Here is a 17,692-nt window from a genome sequence, read left to right on the forward strand (position 1 = left end):
CTGAATTTGGGTTTTTCATTAGTATTCAGGTCTAATCATCAAAATTAAGAGAAATAAACATTTGAAATATATCAGTCTGTGTGTAATGAATACACAACTAACATTCAGAAAGGAATTACTGAAATAAATGAATGTTTTCATAATATTCTAATTATATGACCAGCACCTATATAAACTATATGTTTCTGTGGGAGTGACGCTCCAATAACACCCCTGTTTTGTTTCTGTCCCCCTCTGAAGACTTTCAACGAGTTGTTTACCCCCCAGCGGACCGATGCAGACATCCTGGGTATCGTATCCAAGGCTGAAGAGTTTGAACAGCTCAAGGTGAATCTTCAGATGCAACATTTCTATACGTTAGTGGTGTAAACCACGACTCAAACGCCCCAACTCTAACTAAGTGGTGGTGCAGGTTCGTGATGAGGAGCTGGAGGAGCTGGATCACTTGTTGTGTGAGTACTGCCAGCTGCCGGCCGCCGGCGGCGTGGAGAACGGCTACGGCAAGATCAACATCCTGCTGCAGACGTACATCAGCCGCGGAGAGGTGGACAGCTTCTCCTTGATCTCAGACCTGTCGTACGTGGCACAGGTGAGGAGAAAGGACCAATCACAGGGCAGATAATAATGTTCAAAACAACCAATGAGCCTCCTTCACGTCTATTTTGAGTTTTAATCCAGGTAAAACTGTAAGTCACCCAGTCGTGAAAAAGACCGTTATATAATTTGGGACTTGGATGTTTTTATTTAACGGTAACTTTTTTCCAGCATCCTTCTCAACACACAGCTACTTTTCAGTGATCCAGCCTGCAGCCAATCAGATCACACTAACACCTCTACCAGTCTGATCCTGGGTCTCTCTGTTCTCCCCCAGAACGCTGCCCGGATCGTCAGAGCCCTGTTTGAGATCGCCCTGAGGAAGCAGTGGCCGGCCATGACCTACCGGCTGCTCACGCTCTGTAAGGTGATCGACAAGCGGCTCTGGGGGTTTTCCCACCCCCTGCGCCAGTTCAGCAGTCTGAGCCACATCGTGCTGAACCGACTGGAGGAGAAGAAGCTGACGGTAGACAAACTGAAGGAGATGAAGAAGGATGAGATCGGTAAGAACCATATTTTATTTGATGTAATTGAACGTGTGTGTGTGTGTGTGTGTGTGTATGAACACATTTCTAGCCTGTTAACTCTTGATGTGCTGTTCCAGGCCACATGCTGCACCACGTCAACATGGGGTTAACTGTCAAACAGTGCGTCCACCAGATCCCTTCCTTCACGATGGAGGCCAGCATCCAGCCAATCACACGCACCGTGTTACGCGTTCGTCTCATCATCGTACCAGATTTCCGCTGGAATGACCAGGTAAACACGGATGACCTGCAGGAAAACACCTGATTGTTGAAGTCATCTTTGATCTCAACTCTTAAATGTTGGCAAATATTTTTGGATTAATTACAGAAGAGACAAGACATGACTTTACCCTCTCTGGGGGGCATTTATTGGATTTATCATGTTGGTGTTACTTATGTGTCATTTTTAAATCACTGAAGTGAAAAATTCAATCATTCAATCGATCAACCAATCAATCCTGGTTTTATTATTATCATGTGCAGATCAATAACACAGAGCAGTTTGTTAAAAATTAATTTCTTGTGTCACAGTTTTGGCACTTTTCTTCAAACTTTTGACAGATCTGATGTCACTTCCTCTCCCTTGCCCTAACCCCGCCCCTTCTGACCACAAATGTGGTGAAGGAAGGGATCAGAAGAAGCAGATAAGACGACGATGAATATATAGATATAAAGAAGAAAGGATGTTTTCTCCTTTCCAATCAGGAAAAAATAAGCAATCAATTTTTTCAATTTTCAGTTTTTTAGGTTAATGTTAGACCCATAAGGGCATACATTTCTGACAGCTGAAAATTAGTTTTTAACACAAACTTAAAAAGACACAAAACATTTATATTTCTGTGCCAGCTATGATGTGGACGATGAAGATGAGGAAACATTAATAGTTGATTGACCGCTGAACGGTGAAAAAAAACTGTTTAAGCTGTTAAAATCACTGTTGGAATCACACCGTGTGTGTGTGTGTGTGTGTGTGTGTGTGTGTGTGTGTGTGTGTGTGTGTGTGTGTGTGTGTGTGTGTGTATGTTTGTGTGTGTGAGTGCGTGTGTGTGTGTGACCACTATCGGTCTTCTTTTACCTGTCGTACTACACATCCCTTGTGAACAGAGTCTCTGACGGGGGGTTTTGGGGGTTCCTCTCGTTGAACCAGGTCCACGGGTCGGTGGGGGAGCCCTGGTGGTTGTGGGTGGAGGACCCGATCAATAATCACATCTATCACTCTGAGTACTTCCTGCTGCAGAAGAAACAGGTTGGTCACCTGTTGGTGTGTGTTCTTGGCTCACGCACCTTCCTAAGTGTGTGTGTGTGTGTGTGTGTGTGTGTGTGTGTGTGTGTGTGTGTGTGTGTGTGTGTGTGTGTGTGTGTGTGTGTGTGTGTTTCTTGCAGGTTCTCACGGGGGAGCCTCAGCACATCGTGTTCACCATCCCCATCTTTGAGCCCCTCCCCTCCCAGTACTACATCAAGGCGGTGTCTGACCGCTGGCTGGGGGCCGAGGCCGTCTGCATTATCAACTTTCAGAACCTCATCCTACCAGAAAGACACCCCCCCCACACGGGTACACACTCCTGACACTCCTGTGTGTTTTTTTTCATTATGGACCATTCCCTTTCAACCCTACAGACTATTGTGTGTGGATCTCCAAGTGTATCAGTAACATGACTATCATCACATCACCCACATATCATAAGGCCACACACACACACACACAACCCCACACACTCACACCTGTGGACGAGTGGCGTGAGTGTTACGTGTTTTTAGCGGTGGGAGAAACCCGGAGAGAACCCACGCAGGGAGAACATGCACACTGCACGATTCTTCAACCGAAGAGAGATGTGGTCGTCTCAGACGCCTTCACATGAGAACACGTGTAAAATATTGAAGAATAAAGTGACTGAATTTATTTTAAAAAGTTTTATTTTAATTTATTTAATGTATTAATTTATTTATTTTAATTAATTTATTTCAATTTATTAATTTATTTTAAAAACAGTTTTCATTAAATATGTTTTGTCTGTTTTGGGTTTTCTAGCCACTAATATCTCTGTATATTAGTTGTAAATTATTGAAAAGTTCTCAGGCGAAGTTCAGCTGAAAAAATATTTTCCTGTTTCCATCCCTGAATGACACACGCTCTAGATTCCTACAGTTGTTCTTGTCTTGACGGTTGTATTTTGATCATTTTTTTAAACCTAATATTTCATTTTATCCCCCTATCAGAGCTCCTGGACCTCCAGCCCCTACCGGTCACGGCTCTGAATAACTGTGAATACGAGAGCCTCTACAAGTTCACGCACTTCAACCCCATCCAGACTCAGATCTTCCACACGTTGTACCACACCGACACCAACGTCCTGCTGGGGGCCCCGACCGGCTCTGGGAAAACCATCGCCGCAGAGATGGCCATGTTCCGGGTCTTCAATGAGTACCCCACTTCTAAGGTTTGTGGGACATTAATATTAGTTCAAGTAAAGTGTAAAGAACCCTACTGTTGAGTTGTTTTTACTGGTTGATGTTGGTATTTGTTGCTCTGTGGTCAGGTGGTGTACATCGCCCCCCTGAAAGCTCTGGTCAGAGAGAGGATAGAAGATTGGAAGGTCAGGATGGAGGAGAAACTACGGAAAAAGTACGACCGACCGTTTTAAGTCCACCTCCATAAATCATTAACATGTCGGATCGGTGAACCTATCAGAGCCTCTTGTGATCCTGGTGCAGAGTGGTGGAGCTGACCGGAGACGTGACTCCAGACATGAGAGCGATAGCAGAGGCCGACCTCATCGTCACCACCCCAGAGAAGTGGGACGGAGTGAGCAGGAGCTGGCAGAACAGAAGTTACGTTCAGAAAGTAGCCATCCTCATCATCGACGAGATCCACCTGCTGGGTGAGAGTCGGTGTGTCCACACCATGAGGAGAACCTGAGTGGTGTAGAACAGGAACGTCGGTCAGATACAGGTGTTTACCAGTGACTGCACGTGTTTCCAGGTGAGGACAGGGGTCCGGTGTTGGAGGTCATAGTGTCCAGGACCAACTTCATCTCCTCACACACCTCCAGGACTGTCAGGGTGGTGGGTCTGTCCACAGCGCTGGCCAACGCCCGAGACCTGGCCGACTGGCTGGGAATCAAACAGGTCAGATGTTCACTGAGACACGCACTAATGATCGCTCGTAACATTTTATGTTGCTATGGCAACATAAAATGGCAACAGTTTCATTCAAATTGATCAATTCTGTCAATCATCTGAATGCTTTGAGGAAATTTTTGGGGTTAGTTACCTTGTTTTTGTCAATATCTCATGTCAGCTGAATTTTTCAATATTTTCTCCTCAAACTGAAAAGTGTGCGTTCTTAATTTCCCTTCGGGGATTATAATAGTGTATTAAATTAAATTAAAAATATCTTTATCTCGTTTATTATTGGACAGGCGATTGGAGGAATATGATAGGATTTAGACCCCATGTGTCAAACTCAAGGCCCGGGGGCCCACGAGAGCAACAACAAACATATTGTTTTCTGTGTAACTGTAATGTTTGTAACTTGAATAATACATTTTATTCAATATAAAGGAGTAATTACATTTATTTTGCATTATATTTGGTTACATTTAGTTACATTTATTAGTTACATCTGGCCCTTTGAGGACAGCTGTTAAGCTGATGTGGTGAAAAATGAGTTTGACCCCCCTGATTTAGACCAATGGGAATGCTTGTGGCATTTCACTTCGCAAATTCTTACCAATCTTCCTCTTTATTCTTCTTTTTCTTTCCTTTTTTCCTTTTTGCAATTTTTATTTAATTATCTATTTTTTTGATTAATTTTTATTTCTCATTTTTAATTTTAAAATTATGTATATATATTTTTTATTTTATATATATAAAGCATATATATATATACATACATATATATATATATATATATATATATATATATATATATATATATATATATATATATATATACTTCTCTATCTGCTGTAAGACTGGCTGAACTCGTATTTTGTGTAAATTGTTGTATAAAAGCAGGAGAACAGTGGGCCTTGATCACACACACACACACACACACACACACACACACACACACACACACACACTCAGCTTACATTACAGCCACAGGGGCCCCCTTGATGCCAGCTGTTCACATTAAGCCCACCTCTCTGCCTGACAGGTGGGTTTGTTTAACTTCCGCCCCTCCGTTCGCCCCGTACCGCTGGAGGCTCACATCAGCGGGTTCCCAGGTCAACACTACTGCCCCCGTATGGCCAGCATGAACAAGCCAACCTTCCAAGGTACACCTCTGCATATGCACATCACACATACTGTGGGTTTTCTGGGGGCTTCTCCTGCAGCTGGATGTCAGGAAAGCGTCTGCTGCATTCCTGACGCAGTCTGCCTGAGACATTTGTGTAGTACTGGATATCAGGATTAGGGTCATGTCCTAAAGACAGGAAGAGGAAGTTAGAGAGTATTCATAAATTATAGTTTTCTGCAACAGTTCATGAAGTCGTCAACAAATCACACTTTACATGAAACTGACATGAACTTCCTTTTCCAGCCATCCGGATCCACTCACCTGCCAAGCCGGTGTTGATCTTCGTGTCGTCACGACGGCAAACACGCCTCACCGCCCTGGACCTCATCGCCTACCTAGCAACAGAGGACAACCCCAAACAGTGGCTGCATCAGGACGAGAGAGAGGTAAACATCCACCCAGGATGCATCAGAGAAGCAGCAGCTCCCTCTGTCTACACAGGAGGGGGTCCAATGCGGTGTTGATTGTTGGAACGACACCTCTTAGCGGTTTACTGCCCAGAGATGGAGAACTCTGCAGCAACTTTGTAGACTTTAATGCTTTTAAACCTTTTTTCCAGCTTCTTTCCTGAAACCCTTTCACTTCAGCTTTTTAATTTGTGCATTTTAAAAAAATATATATATTTCATGGATAGTCTTAACTTTAAAAAAGAGCCATACTGAGACACTGGGCATTCTGGGATACTGGACTCTGCTGCTTCACAACATGCACTGGGAGAAAAACAATTCCTAATTTTCTCGACTCCAGCTTGATGATCAACATCATCAATCATGACCACTGTTTCATGATCACAGTGACCTGATGTTTCATTAGTACTGCTTGATGTTGAACATCTTACTGCTTCATAACCAGTGCCACCATAACCTGAAGCTATAATTTAAAATTTAAAAAAATTAAAATTGAAAATTAAAAAAAATATTTTTAAATAATTAACCTTGATTTCCTCATTTTTTATTAAAAAAATCTTTTTCTTAATTTTACTTTCGGGGATCAAATCAGTGTGTAAAATTGAAATAATAATAAATTCATTGAAGGTCTGTGAAACAGCAAGAAAGTTATGTGTTACTCTGCATGAAGTTTCATGAGTTCTGTAAAAGCCAAGGGTTAAAGTTGGGGTTAGATTATTTAGTTCATGTCTGAATGTCGTTCTAAGTCCTCCTGGAGGAACACTGCCAACTCAAATGTACATCCAAGTACATCCAAATTTTAGAGCAACATCGTCATGCAGCCTCAATGTAAAGCTGTGATTGTGGTGAATAGTGTCGTCTGGTTTTCTACAGTCGTGTCTATGAGAACAGTTTGACATTTGAGGACATTTGTATAAAGTCTTTATGTCATCTTACCTGGAAAACAATGAAGGTTTCAAGTTCGCTGCATATAATAAACCCCCTGGTTTTTACCAACAACTTCTAGATTCTAAATAAATAAAGTTTCGATCAAAAATATAATCTTAAATTTAATTTAATTTTGATTTAATTTAATTTTTAATTTTGATTTAATACACTGTTATAATCCCCAAAGGCAAATTAAGAATACGTACGTATAATTTATTCTCAGTCTGGATCAATATCCAAATTTAAAAGCCAAAAAATGAAACTTTCAGAAAATTTTCTAAAAAAATACAAATGTCTAGTTTCTCAATTCTATTGATTTGATTGTGTTTAAAGTAAAATATCAATAAATATATATCTTTATAAGTTTAAACGTAATAGCCAATCTTTTAAACTGCATTAAGTGATGGTTTTCTATATAAATCTGTTTAATGTGATAAGTAGTGAGCAGTATTCTATTTACTTTGTTGTGTTTACGGAGTCTCGCTCCTGTTTTTGGTGTGTTGCGGAGGTCGATGCTCTGTGGATGTTTTATCGATGACTTTACGTCTGTCTTCGCTCTGGTTTGTGCAGATCGAGGACATCATCGCCACGGTGAGGGACTCCAACCTGAAGCTGACTCTGGCGTTCGGTATCGGGATGCATCACGCAGGCCTCCATGAGAGGGACAGGAGGACAGTGGAGGAGCTGTTTGTCAACTGTAAGATCCAGGTAGGAGTTCCACCCGTGTCTGCTTCACAGTGTTGTTATGTAGTCCAAGTGGAACTAATACAATTTAATGCAAACCCACTCACAATTAGTCCAGAATAGGTGCTGAGAGTTCTGTAAGCCACGTAATCCAAGGAGTGTTATATTAATGTTGTGAAAACAGAACATTGTGTTATCAATAATCTGTCTGACCATGACTCATATAATCCATCTTCATCCAATCCATCTCTTTTTTTTTTTTGGCTATAGATTGATGAGTCATCTGTGTATCGCTCCATCCCTCAGCAGCTGCACTCATTTCAACCCAGAATCTATTTAAACACATGTTCACACACACTCTGTCTCACACACACACACACACACACACACACACACACACACACACACACACACACACGTCATCTCATTCAGACTATTAGACACTGGTTCTGTCTCAGATTGGATTTTAATGTGAGATTAAATCCTGGTCTCTGCCCACGGTTTCATTCACTCCACATGTATTCATCCAGTCATTCTGTACAAATGTCCTCAGGTGCTGATCGCCACCAGTACTCTGGCCTGGGGGGTGAACTTCCCTGCTCACCTGGTGGTTGTCAAGGGAACCGAGTACTATGATGGTAAATCCAGGCGCTATGTGGACTACCCCATCACAGGTACACAGCAGTAATGTATGACAATGTGACTGGTGTAAGGTAGATTTCTGTCACGGTTATGTGTTATACTGGTTGTTATGACGTAAAGACTGACTCATAAAACCGGTTTTAAAACGATCAGCTGATGTTCTCGATGCTCTGTGTGTCTAGATGTTCTGCAGATGATGGGGCGAGCAGGTCGGCCTCAGTTTGATGACGAGGGCAAAGCGGTGATCTTCGTCCACGACATCAAGAAGGATTTTTACAAGAAGTTCATCTACGAACCGTTTCCTGTTGAATCCAGGTGAGGGAGATCTGTTCCGTTCTTCTGGGACTGAACACAAACACTGATGTTGACTTTTACAACGACAACTGAGCAACTTATTCTAACTCTGAGCACCAACATTTGAACAGTTTGAAACCGACATATTTTTTTGACAGTTTCTGTCCTGCTTCATCAGGGGGTGGAGTCAGAGGAAACACTGGTGGAGGCCAAAAACGGACTGGTGAAACTGGAAACAGTTCCACCAGTTCCCTCCAAAAGGAACCAGATAGTAGTCGGTTCCCCCATTGAACCTCCTCCTAACTGGTTCCTCTGGAGGTTTCCTCAGAGTCTCAGAAAACCATCTCAACCTATTGTTGAATTTTTAATGTCTGTGGTTAAAAGTCACTCAGCCCATAAGAACATGTTCCATGTCTGGATGTGTTTCTCAAACTGACACAGGACCGGTTTTTGTATCAGATATTGATGAGATCAATCTGATGTGGAATCAGTGAAATCAATGGAAAACACCCAAAGACACCAGTTTGTTCTCCATGAGAAGAGATGAAATAACATTTTAATAAATGACTTTACATTTTAATGGCTATCTTTGGTGACAATAAGAATCAAAGTCTGGACTTTTTGTGTAAAACTGGACTGAAACAAGACGTCAGTAAAGAAGGTCGGTAGGTTCTTTGACAGAAGACTGGGTTTCCACACAGTATGACCTAATGGGTTCTGCTGTTTGTCCCCCCCCAGCCTCCTCAGCGTGCTGTCAGACCATCTGAATGCTGAGATCGCTGCAGGAACCATCTCCTCCAAGCAGGATGCCATGGACTACATCACCTGGACGTACTTCTTCAGACGGCTGGTGATGAACCCCAGGTCAGAATCGCACCACCAGCAGATCTACGCCAACAAGAGCATTTAGAGGAACAGTTTGGGTGTTTGGGGTATGATGTGGTCTTCAGTCAAACATCTGACATTTCTGTAGAGACCATTTCTCCGTCGCACTACAAACAGCACAGTGAGTACACAAAAACACAGAAAAAGCACACAAAGTAGTACCAACACCAAATAGAAAAGTAATAAATAACCCATCAAGAATATACAAATAGAAAGGCATAAATAAACAGAGATTTATATTATTGAGTCTGAATATTATTCTGAGTATTATTTTTTAGTATTTTTTATTTATTTATGTATCTTTATAAATAATATTATTATCTGTTATAATATTATTCTGAATCCATCTGAATATTATTATGATATTTATATTATATTTATATTATACTGTTTATATAATTATATATATATTTATATCATAGATTTATTTTATATTTAGAGATTTATATTTTGCTCAGTATCAAACTAAATATTTTCACTTTGAAAGACAAACAAAAGTCAGACTCAATAGGAAACTATCCTAAGGATCATTTTGGCTGAATTGGATTTATTTCTAAAAAAAGAAATCACACATTGAACCTGACATCCACACATTCATTCACATGATTACAATTACATAATTCTTCATTTTTTATTCATTCTTAATTTTCCGTGTCTTCATCATCATCATCATCATGAATGTGAACCATTACGCAGCCGATCTATCAGCGCTGCTTTTAGGCTTTGACTTCCACAGATCCACACCCCCGGGGTCCCCGGGGGCCCATAAAACATCTGCAGGCCGCCTCCCCGTGTCCAGGTTAATGGAGGTGATGCTAATGGCTGTGACTCAATCAGATGGCTCTGCTCCCAGTACAGACCTGTGAAATGTGCTCAGTAATAAACACAGTCAGCACTCACAATTTCATGAGGAAAATATGTGGCTTGATATGAATGGAAGAAATACTTCCCATTAAATGCACATTAAATGTGGCCATAACCCCCCCTCAGGCGCTGCTTCCAGCTCGTACGCGAAGCTATGATGTATCCTCCTCACATCTAACTCCAAAATAAATGATTCTAAATAATGATCATGGAGATATCTTTGGTTGTAATGTAATATGAGGAGTGGGTGATTTGTCAGAGTCAGAGCATTATGCAGAAACCCACCAAATGAGCTTAATGTGATATTCCTCTTCCACTGGCAAATTGTATTCATCTTTTCTTTTTAACATAAAGTTCCACTGAGAGACCTCTTCATTTATTTTTACAATTTGAATCCATGTTCACGACCATTTCTTTTTTTATTTGTTTGCTATATTTTTAGTAAGAACTAGTAAAACTGAGCTTTATCTTGAATTATCCCAGCAGACACATTCCTTTAGACATTTTTTTAACAGAAATTGACAGATTATATGGTTTTGTGATGGATATGGTTCAAAAAACCAAATCCATTAGTGAAGATTTTAACATATAAAATGTTTTTGAACAGGAGGAACATTTTCATAGATGAAGAACTGAGGAACGTTATTTTTATGTACCTCCCTCTCAAAACCCTGGACCGATCATAGTTCTTAGAGCTTAATTTTGAGCTACATTTTGAGTAAGCGCTCTGGTAAAAAAAGAATAATATTTAGTGGAGTAATTGTGACTGACTTCATTTTGTTGTAAACAAACCAATGCAAAACTTCTATTATCTATTAATCTATTTAAACAACAGCTTGTATCATTAAAAAGATTGAAAGAACACAGGGAGACGTCACTCAAAATATTGTTGTACATCATGAAAGTGAAGTGACTTAAACCTTTGAACACCTTGCTTCACTTCGTTACCCTTGAATATACATATATATATATATATATACATATATATATATATATATATATATATATATATATATATATATATATATATATATATATATATATATATATATATATATCCAATCCACTTTTTAAAGCACAATTTAAATAAACATATAAATATATAATTTTCTGCACTATAAGAAAATAATATACATACAAATGTGTGTGTGTGTGTGTGTGTGTGTGTGTGTGTGTGTGTGTGTGTGTGTGTGTGTGTGTGTGTGTGTGTGTGTGTAAAATCAAAACCAATTCTGTGATCGAATCTCTGATCTGTGCTTCAGCCAGGATTTCTAGCGTCTTATTTCCTGACTTCAGATGAAGTCCTGACAGGATCCCTAACAGAGCAGATGGTTCTCAAACAGCTCCACCGCTGCTAATAAGCAGCTTCACCACCAGCCCAAGACGTATTTACAGTCCTGCCGTCAGGAGTCACACACACACGTACCTTCAGGGCTCCTGCATCTGTTTTCACCAGCTCTAATGAAGCCATGCCTGGTTTCCTTCGTACACACACACACACACACACACACAGTCACACACTCAGATATTGGCGTTTGGTGCTAATGAAGATTGTGTGTGATTACACTTCTGCTGGGCCTCATGTGGTAACTCTTACATGGCAGAGCGGAGTATGGAACCCATTTTGGCCGCTGGTTGTCTTATTTCAGGTAATAGTCTGTTCTGGGAGTCATTTGCCACCGAGGGTCGGTCTTTGTTTCAGCTGCTGCTCACAATGCACCGGTGCCAGATTCACCATTCCCCCGTTGGGTCTGGGATGAGGCTCGACCCTCACGGGAATCTACATCATCTGTCTACATACCTGTGTCTCCTTCAGGGAGTGTAAATGAAGTGTCTGTCCTTCACACAACAAGTAACAATGAGCAAATAAAATCAAACCCAAAGGGGGACAGTTGTCTGAATAAAGTGTGGTTTAAACACACTGGGATAAAAACTAGTATACGATAAATCAATAAGTTGTGTTTCTGACTTTTATCCCACTTGTTCTTAACAGTCGTGGATCTGGGAACGATATTTATATAACATGGTTTTGTAGATTTGTTCCCATTAACGCCACTGGGAGTCTTTAAAAGAGAAGACGCATCTGTTACCCAGGAGAGTGAGTCCAGTGTGTGTTCAGGCGTGATCGTAGTGAGTCACGGCTTTTAATGTGTTTATGAGCTTGTTTTATGGGATGTCGTTTTGAGAGTAAGTTGTTTTATATCAAGTCATTTTCTATACATGATTACATTTGTGTGTACTTTGGTTCATGTTTGTCTGTGTCGTGTTGTTTTCCTCAGTTATTATGGTCTGGAGGACGTCGGCCATGAGACCATCAACAAGTTCCTGTCCGGCCTGGTGGAGAAGAGCCTGTGTGACCTGGAGTGTTCTTACTGCATAGAGATACAGGAGGTGGGACGGACGATCTTTTACCACAACATGTCTGTGGAATTACGTTTAGCTGTTCGCAATTTCCTCCGGGATTAATAAAGTATCAATGTATTGATCTATTTGTACGTTTAATTTGCATAAATCCGTGGCTGCTAATGGTGCAGATTTATTCCGTGTGAGGTCACCATTGGTTCCATTGCTGCTGCAGGACAACCGGAGCGTGGAGCCGCTGACCTACGGGCGCATCGCCTCCTACTACTACCTGAAGCACCAGACCGTTGGGATGTTCAAGGAGCGTCTGAGGGCCGAGATGACCCCCGTCGAGCTCCTCTCCGTTCTGACGGTGAGTTTCAGCCAATCAGCAGAGAGAGAACTCCGTCAAGAGTTCACGCGTTCCTCCCTGTGCTCAGGACGCAGAGGAGTACTCTGAGCTGCCCGTCAGACACAACGAGGACCAGCTGAACGGCCAGTTGGCCCAGCAGCTTCCCCTGCAGCTCAACCCCCACTCCTACGACAGCCCCCACACCAAGACCCACCTGCTGCTGCAGGCCCACTTCAGCCACGCCGCGCTGCCCTGCAGCGACTACACCACCGACACCAAGACGGTGCTGGACAACGCCATCAGAGTCTGTCAGGTAGGGTTAACGGGGGGGGGGGGCTGCTAAACACTTAATACAGTATTATAATGATCCAATCGATTCATAACTCATAGATCTGTGTGTTGGATACTATATTATTTACATAATATATGTTTATTTACTGTCTGTATTTTATTATTTAGTTTATATGTAAATAACATACAGTATGTCACTGTTTCCTGTCATTCTATTGGCTGCCTGCAGAGACAGCTTCATTTGTCAGATGATTTTTTTCTGTCGTGGGTCAGTCAGCTGGAGACACGCACAAACAGCTTCTGATTGGCTGTTCGCACACACACCTCCATAGAGACTGAGTTTTAATACATAATGACTTACACACAATTCAGCTGCAAACAGTCACCCACAGTTTATCAACCAGAATCCTGCTGACTGCCAGACCATCAAACTACCACCTTCCTTCCTTCCTTCCTTCTTTCCTTCATTTCTGGGGAGGCAAAACTCGCAATTTCTGTGACCAGGAAGAGGAGAACTGAAAACAAAACTGTTCCAGAAGCAGCTCCTGATTTCTGCTGTAACATCAGATGTCGCTTAAAACTAGAATTTGGTTTCTATAAATTGACAAAAGACCTGAATAGCATTAGGAACATCTGGTGTTACAAAAATGTCCTGTGCACTTTAGTTGATGATCAACTCACTTTTTCAAACTTCCTGTTATAATGCACTAATTTTTATATTCTATTTCCCTTTGTTTCTTGGTGTTTAATGTTTTTGAGTGTTTAGTGTTTTTGAAATTTCATCTAATGAAAAATTGTAAAATGTTCTAAATGTGATTGAAGTTTTTTGCTAAAAATCTTCTTCTGAATCACTTTAGGGCTTCATCTAATGTAAAATTGCAAAATGTTTGAATGTGGTTAAAGTGATTTTGCAAAAATCCCAAAAAAAAATTCTTTCTTTCCTTCCTTCTGTCCATCCTTCCTATCTTCCTTTTTTCCTTCCTTTTTTCCTTCTTTCATTCCTTCCTTCCCTCCTTCCTTCCTCCCTTTCTTCCTTCTTTCCTTCTTTTCTTCCTTCCTCCCTTTCTTCCTTCTTTCCTTCTTTTCTTCCTTCGTTTCCTTTCTTCCTTCTTTCCTTCCCTCCTTCCTTCCTTTCCTTCCATCTTTCCTTCCTTCCTTCATTCCTTCCTTTTTTCCTTCCCTCCTTTTTTCCTTCCTTCCTTCCTTCCTTCCTTCCTTCTTTCCTTCCATCCTTCCTTCCTTTCCTTCCTTCTTTCCTTCCTTCCTTCCATCCTTCCTTTTTTCCTTCCCTCCTTTTTTCCTTCCTTCCTTCCTTCCTTACTTTCTTCTTTCCTTCCATCCTTCCTTCTTTCCTTCCTTCCTTCGTTCCTTTCTTTTTTTCTTCCCTCCTTCCTTCCTTCCTTCCTGCCTTCCTTCCTTCTTTCCTTCCATCCTTCCTTTTTTCCTTCCTTCCTTCCTTCCATCCTTCCTTTTTTCCTTCCCTCCTTCCTTCTCTCCTTCCTTCCTTCGTTCCTTCCTTTTTTCCTTCCCTCCTTTCTTTCCTTCCTTCCTTTTTTCCTTCCTTCCTTCCTTCCTTCCTTCCTCCCTCCCTCCCCCCTCCCTCCCTCATGTTTTGCCCTCATGCTGATTCTCCTCAGGCGATGCTGGATGTAGCAGCCAGTGAGGGTTGGCTGGTGACGGCCGTCAGCATCTGTAACCTGGTTCAGATGATCGTTCAGGGCCGCTGGCTGGACGACTCGTCACTGCAGACGCTGCCTCACGTGGAGCAACAACACCTCTACCTGTTCAGGTGAACCAGTGTGGCTACGAGAGCCCACATCAGCAGTTACCTCCTGCACACACACCAACACACACGCTGTCACACACGCACACACACCAACACACACGCTGTCACACACACAGTGAGTCAGGGATCAATACAAACTTGAGTTGTTGTTTCAAGCCTGTTGTATGGATTTCCATTCAGGGATCCAGTGTTAACTCATTAAAATGGTTGAAGAGACGTGATCAATAATGTCCGTCTTCTTTCTTCTATAGGAGGAGAGCTCAGGACGGGGGGGGCGGCGGCGCTTCTAGTGAACCAATCGAAGGACTTCCTGACTTGATTGATGCCTGCAACGGAAAAGAAAGTGTTTTCTCTGCTTTTGTCAGCAAAGTACTTCAGTCACATCAGATGGCCCAGGTAGGATTCACACACTGTCACACAACAGCTGTTAGAAGTCTGACATCACTGGAGACGGAAGCACAACTCTGGTTCACGTTGATGTAAACCGGTTAGATTAGATGTCACTTCACAAAATGGTCCAACTCAACTTTTCTCTCTGGTCCATCTCTGTGTCCTCCCCTGGAAGTCGTGGTCGTTCCTGAGTCGTCTCCCGGTGTTGGAGGTCCAGATGGGGGTGAAGGGCTGGTGGGGGGACAGCCAGGAGCAGACGGAGTGTCGTCTGCCTGCAACAGGAGCAAACCTACGACAGGAGAGGAGCTGGCTAGACGTTCACGCTGATCAGGAATACGTCCTGCAGGTGGCGCTGAGACGCATCAACCTGGGCCAGCAGAGGGTCAGCATGAAACCAGAACCAGTCTGTCTACAGCTACAGCAGTGCTGAGAGATCCCAGTTTAATCCATTCTGTCACCAAACTCCTAAGACAGTCCATCTGATTCTCAACCGAATTTTCCCCATTTAAAAGAACTAAAATCATTTTATTTAGTTCCAGCCTCTAAAAAAGCCCCAAACCCTCCAAATTATTTAAAAAAACAACAACATTTTTATCACTCAGACTTTACCTGCATGGTAAAAATCAGTTTTCAGATTTTCATTTGTATTTCAAACCAAAATACGGACAGAGCGACGGCTTGTATCTCAGATAACTGGTAATCTGAGATACTCGTTAGTCAGAGTACGACTGTACACTACTGTACAGCGTCGGTTGCATGTGTTCGATATTAGAATGTTTGTATGTTTGTTTTCATTGTTCAGACTGTTCCTAAACCACACGTCTGTTCGTCTCTCAGAGGGCTCAGGACAGTAAAGCTCAGGCGCCAAGATTCCCAAAGTCGAAGGATGAAGGATGGTTCCTGATTTTCGGGGAAGTCGATCGCAGGGAACTACTGGCCGTCAAGCGGGTTGGATTCGTCCGCAGCCGCACGACGGTGTCTCTGTCCTTCTTCACGCCAGAGAAGACCGGAAAGTAAGCTAGAAACGGTTAGAATTAGCCCCCATGCTGCCTGTAGAGTGGTTGGACTGACTGCTGCTCCTCTGGCCTCAGGTGCATCTACACCCTCTACCTGCTGAGCGACAGCTACCTGGGTCTGGACCAGCAGTACGACATTCACCTGAACGTCACACCTGCCAGCATCGCCGCTCAGGTGAACACCGAGGTGTCCGACCCGGGATCTGCCCTCAGCTGAGGGGCAGCCGAAGGTCGTCATGACGTCACTGATGGACCATGTGACCTGTCCCGTCTCCCGTGGAGAGCAGAAACAGTCGTCAGTATCTGAGGACGCGGTGAAGGCCTCTCTGTTCAGGTGTCAGCGTGCTGCGCATGAACGAGGTCACGTGACCCCTGTGGGGGTCATGCAGCCTCCCTGAGGAACACCTCCACACATTTGTTTAAATTTGAACGCTGCACGGTGACTGTGACTTTGGATTCAAAATCATGGGATGAGGGTTCGGTAGGGCGGATATACAGTAGTTACACTGTGTCCAAAGAAGAGCTTTAAACCATTCTAGTACAGGTGTGTAAAACATTCTTTCCTCCACAAAGATTTTATTCAACATCACAGAACTGTTTAGTCAAATAAATATTTTCATAATCTGCATAATCCTCATTCCTCAGCTGGAAACACCGTCTTTGACCATCGTTGTTATTGAGAACAGAAATGTTCAACACTTGATGGATTAAATTGTGAATCGTTGGGAAATCAGATGCATTTGCTTCTAAATAAAGGCTTCATTACTCAAAGCTCACCAAAACTGTCTGCCTGTTTCACTTGTCGCCACTTTGACTGACTGCTTCTATATAATACACTAGGCTGGTGAGCTACAGTGTAGAGACTGTAGAACTCCAAGATAGGTTTGCATTAGCAAACATGGCTCCACTAGACTCTCAATGTGTTAATCTGGGATTATTGGATGGTATGGATCAGTGGTTCCCAACCATCACAAGAGGGACTTGTGTGCTTGGAATATTATTGTTCATGCTAATTAAGCCCCAAGTTAATGTTATGAGTAAATACTTAACTAATTCTAAAATTATGTAGATGTTGTTCACAATGTCATCAAATTTTCTGGTACTTAAATCGGTAAATATTAATGGTTTTGTTCTGGGCTCTAAACAGACTGTAATGATGCTACTACTGTAGCTAGCATGTATGTTAGCGTTTACAGGCCCCTGTAATACACACAACCACACACTAGGGGGCCTGTAAGCATGCAATGGGAGGTAGAGTGGTATAATGATATTATATAATAATAATAATAATCATAATTTAAAATATTAATAATTTGAATCTTTTTTTTTTCATTAATTAAATCAAAAATGATTTGGGGGTATTTGCCCCTCTTTGAAGTTAGGGGTGAAG

At 42.1% G+C, this 17,692-nt stretch overlaps 1 protein-coding gene across 3 annotated transcripts in view; it reads left to right on the forward strand.

The window, feature by feature from the left end:
* Positions 1-17,072, forward strand: part of ascc3 (activating signal cointegrator 1 complex subunit 3) — a 90,558-nt gene extending 73,486 nt beyond the window's left edge. For all 3 annotated transcript variants that reach the window (XM_068332877.1, XM_068332878.1, XM_068332876.1), the window contains exons 19-42: positions 241-327; positions 413-589; positions 872-1,097; positions 1,199-1,353; positions 2,269-2,367; positions 2,505-2,673; positions 3,339-3,559; positions 3,659-3,744; positions 3,834-4,000; positions 4,102-4,247; positions 5,281-5,401; positions 5,668-5,810; positions 7,329-7,466; positions 7,996-8,116; positions 8,267-8,399; positions 9,117-9,242; positions 12,407-12,518; positions 12,706-12,840; positions 12,908-13,132; positions 14,748-14,899; positions 15,148-15,292; positions 15,462-15,668; positions 16,124-16,299; positions 16,378-17,072. In XM_068332877.1, coding sequence (XP_068188978.1) covers positions 241-327; positions 413-589; positions 872-1,097; positions 1,199-1,353; positions 2,269-2,367; positions 2,505-2,673; positions 3,339-3,559; positions 3,659-3,744; positions 3,834-4,000; positions 4,102-4,247; positions 5,281-5,401; positions 5,668-5,810; positions 7,329-7,466; positions 7,996-8,116; positions 8,267-8,399; positions 9,117-9,242; positions 12,407-12,518; positions 12,706-12,840; positions 12,908-13,132; positions 14,748-14,899; positions 15,148-15,292; positions 15,462-15,668; positions 16,124-16,299; positions 16,378-16,519 — 3,609 coding nt within the window. In that variant the 3' untranslated portion in view covers positions 16,520-17,072. The remainder of the gene's footprint in view (positions 1-240; positions 328-412; positions 590-871; positions 1,098-1,198; positions 1,354-2,268; positions 2,368-2,504; positions 2,674-3,338; positions 3,560-3,658; positions 3,745-3,833; positions 4,001-4,101; positions 4,248-5,280; positions 5,402-5,667; positions 5,811-7,328; positions 7,467-7,995; positions 8,117-8,266; positions 8,400-9,116; positions 9,243-12,406; positions 12,519-12,705; positions 12,841-12,907; positions 13,133-14,747; positions 14,900-15,147; positions 15,293-15,461; positions 15,669-16,123; positions 16,300-16,377) is intronic.
* The last annotated feature ends 620 nt before the right edge of the window (positions 17,073-17,692 follow it).

The sequence above is a fragment of the Antennarius striatus genome, chromosome 14, assembly GCF_040054535.1.
Source record: "Antennarius striatus isolate MH-2024 chromosome 14, ASM4005453v1, whole genome shotgun sequence".
Classification (NCBI taxonomy): Eukaryota; Metazoa; Chordata; class Actinopteri; order Lophiiformes; family Antennariidae; genus Antennarius; species Antennarius striatus.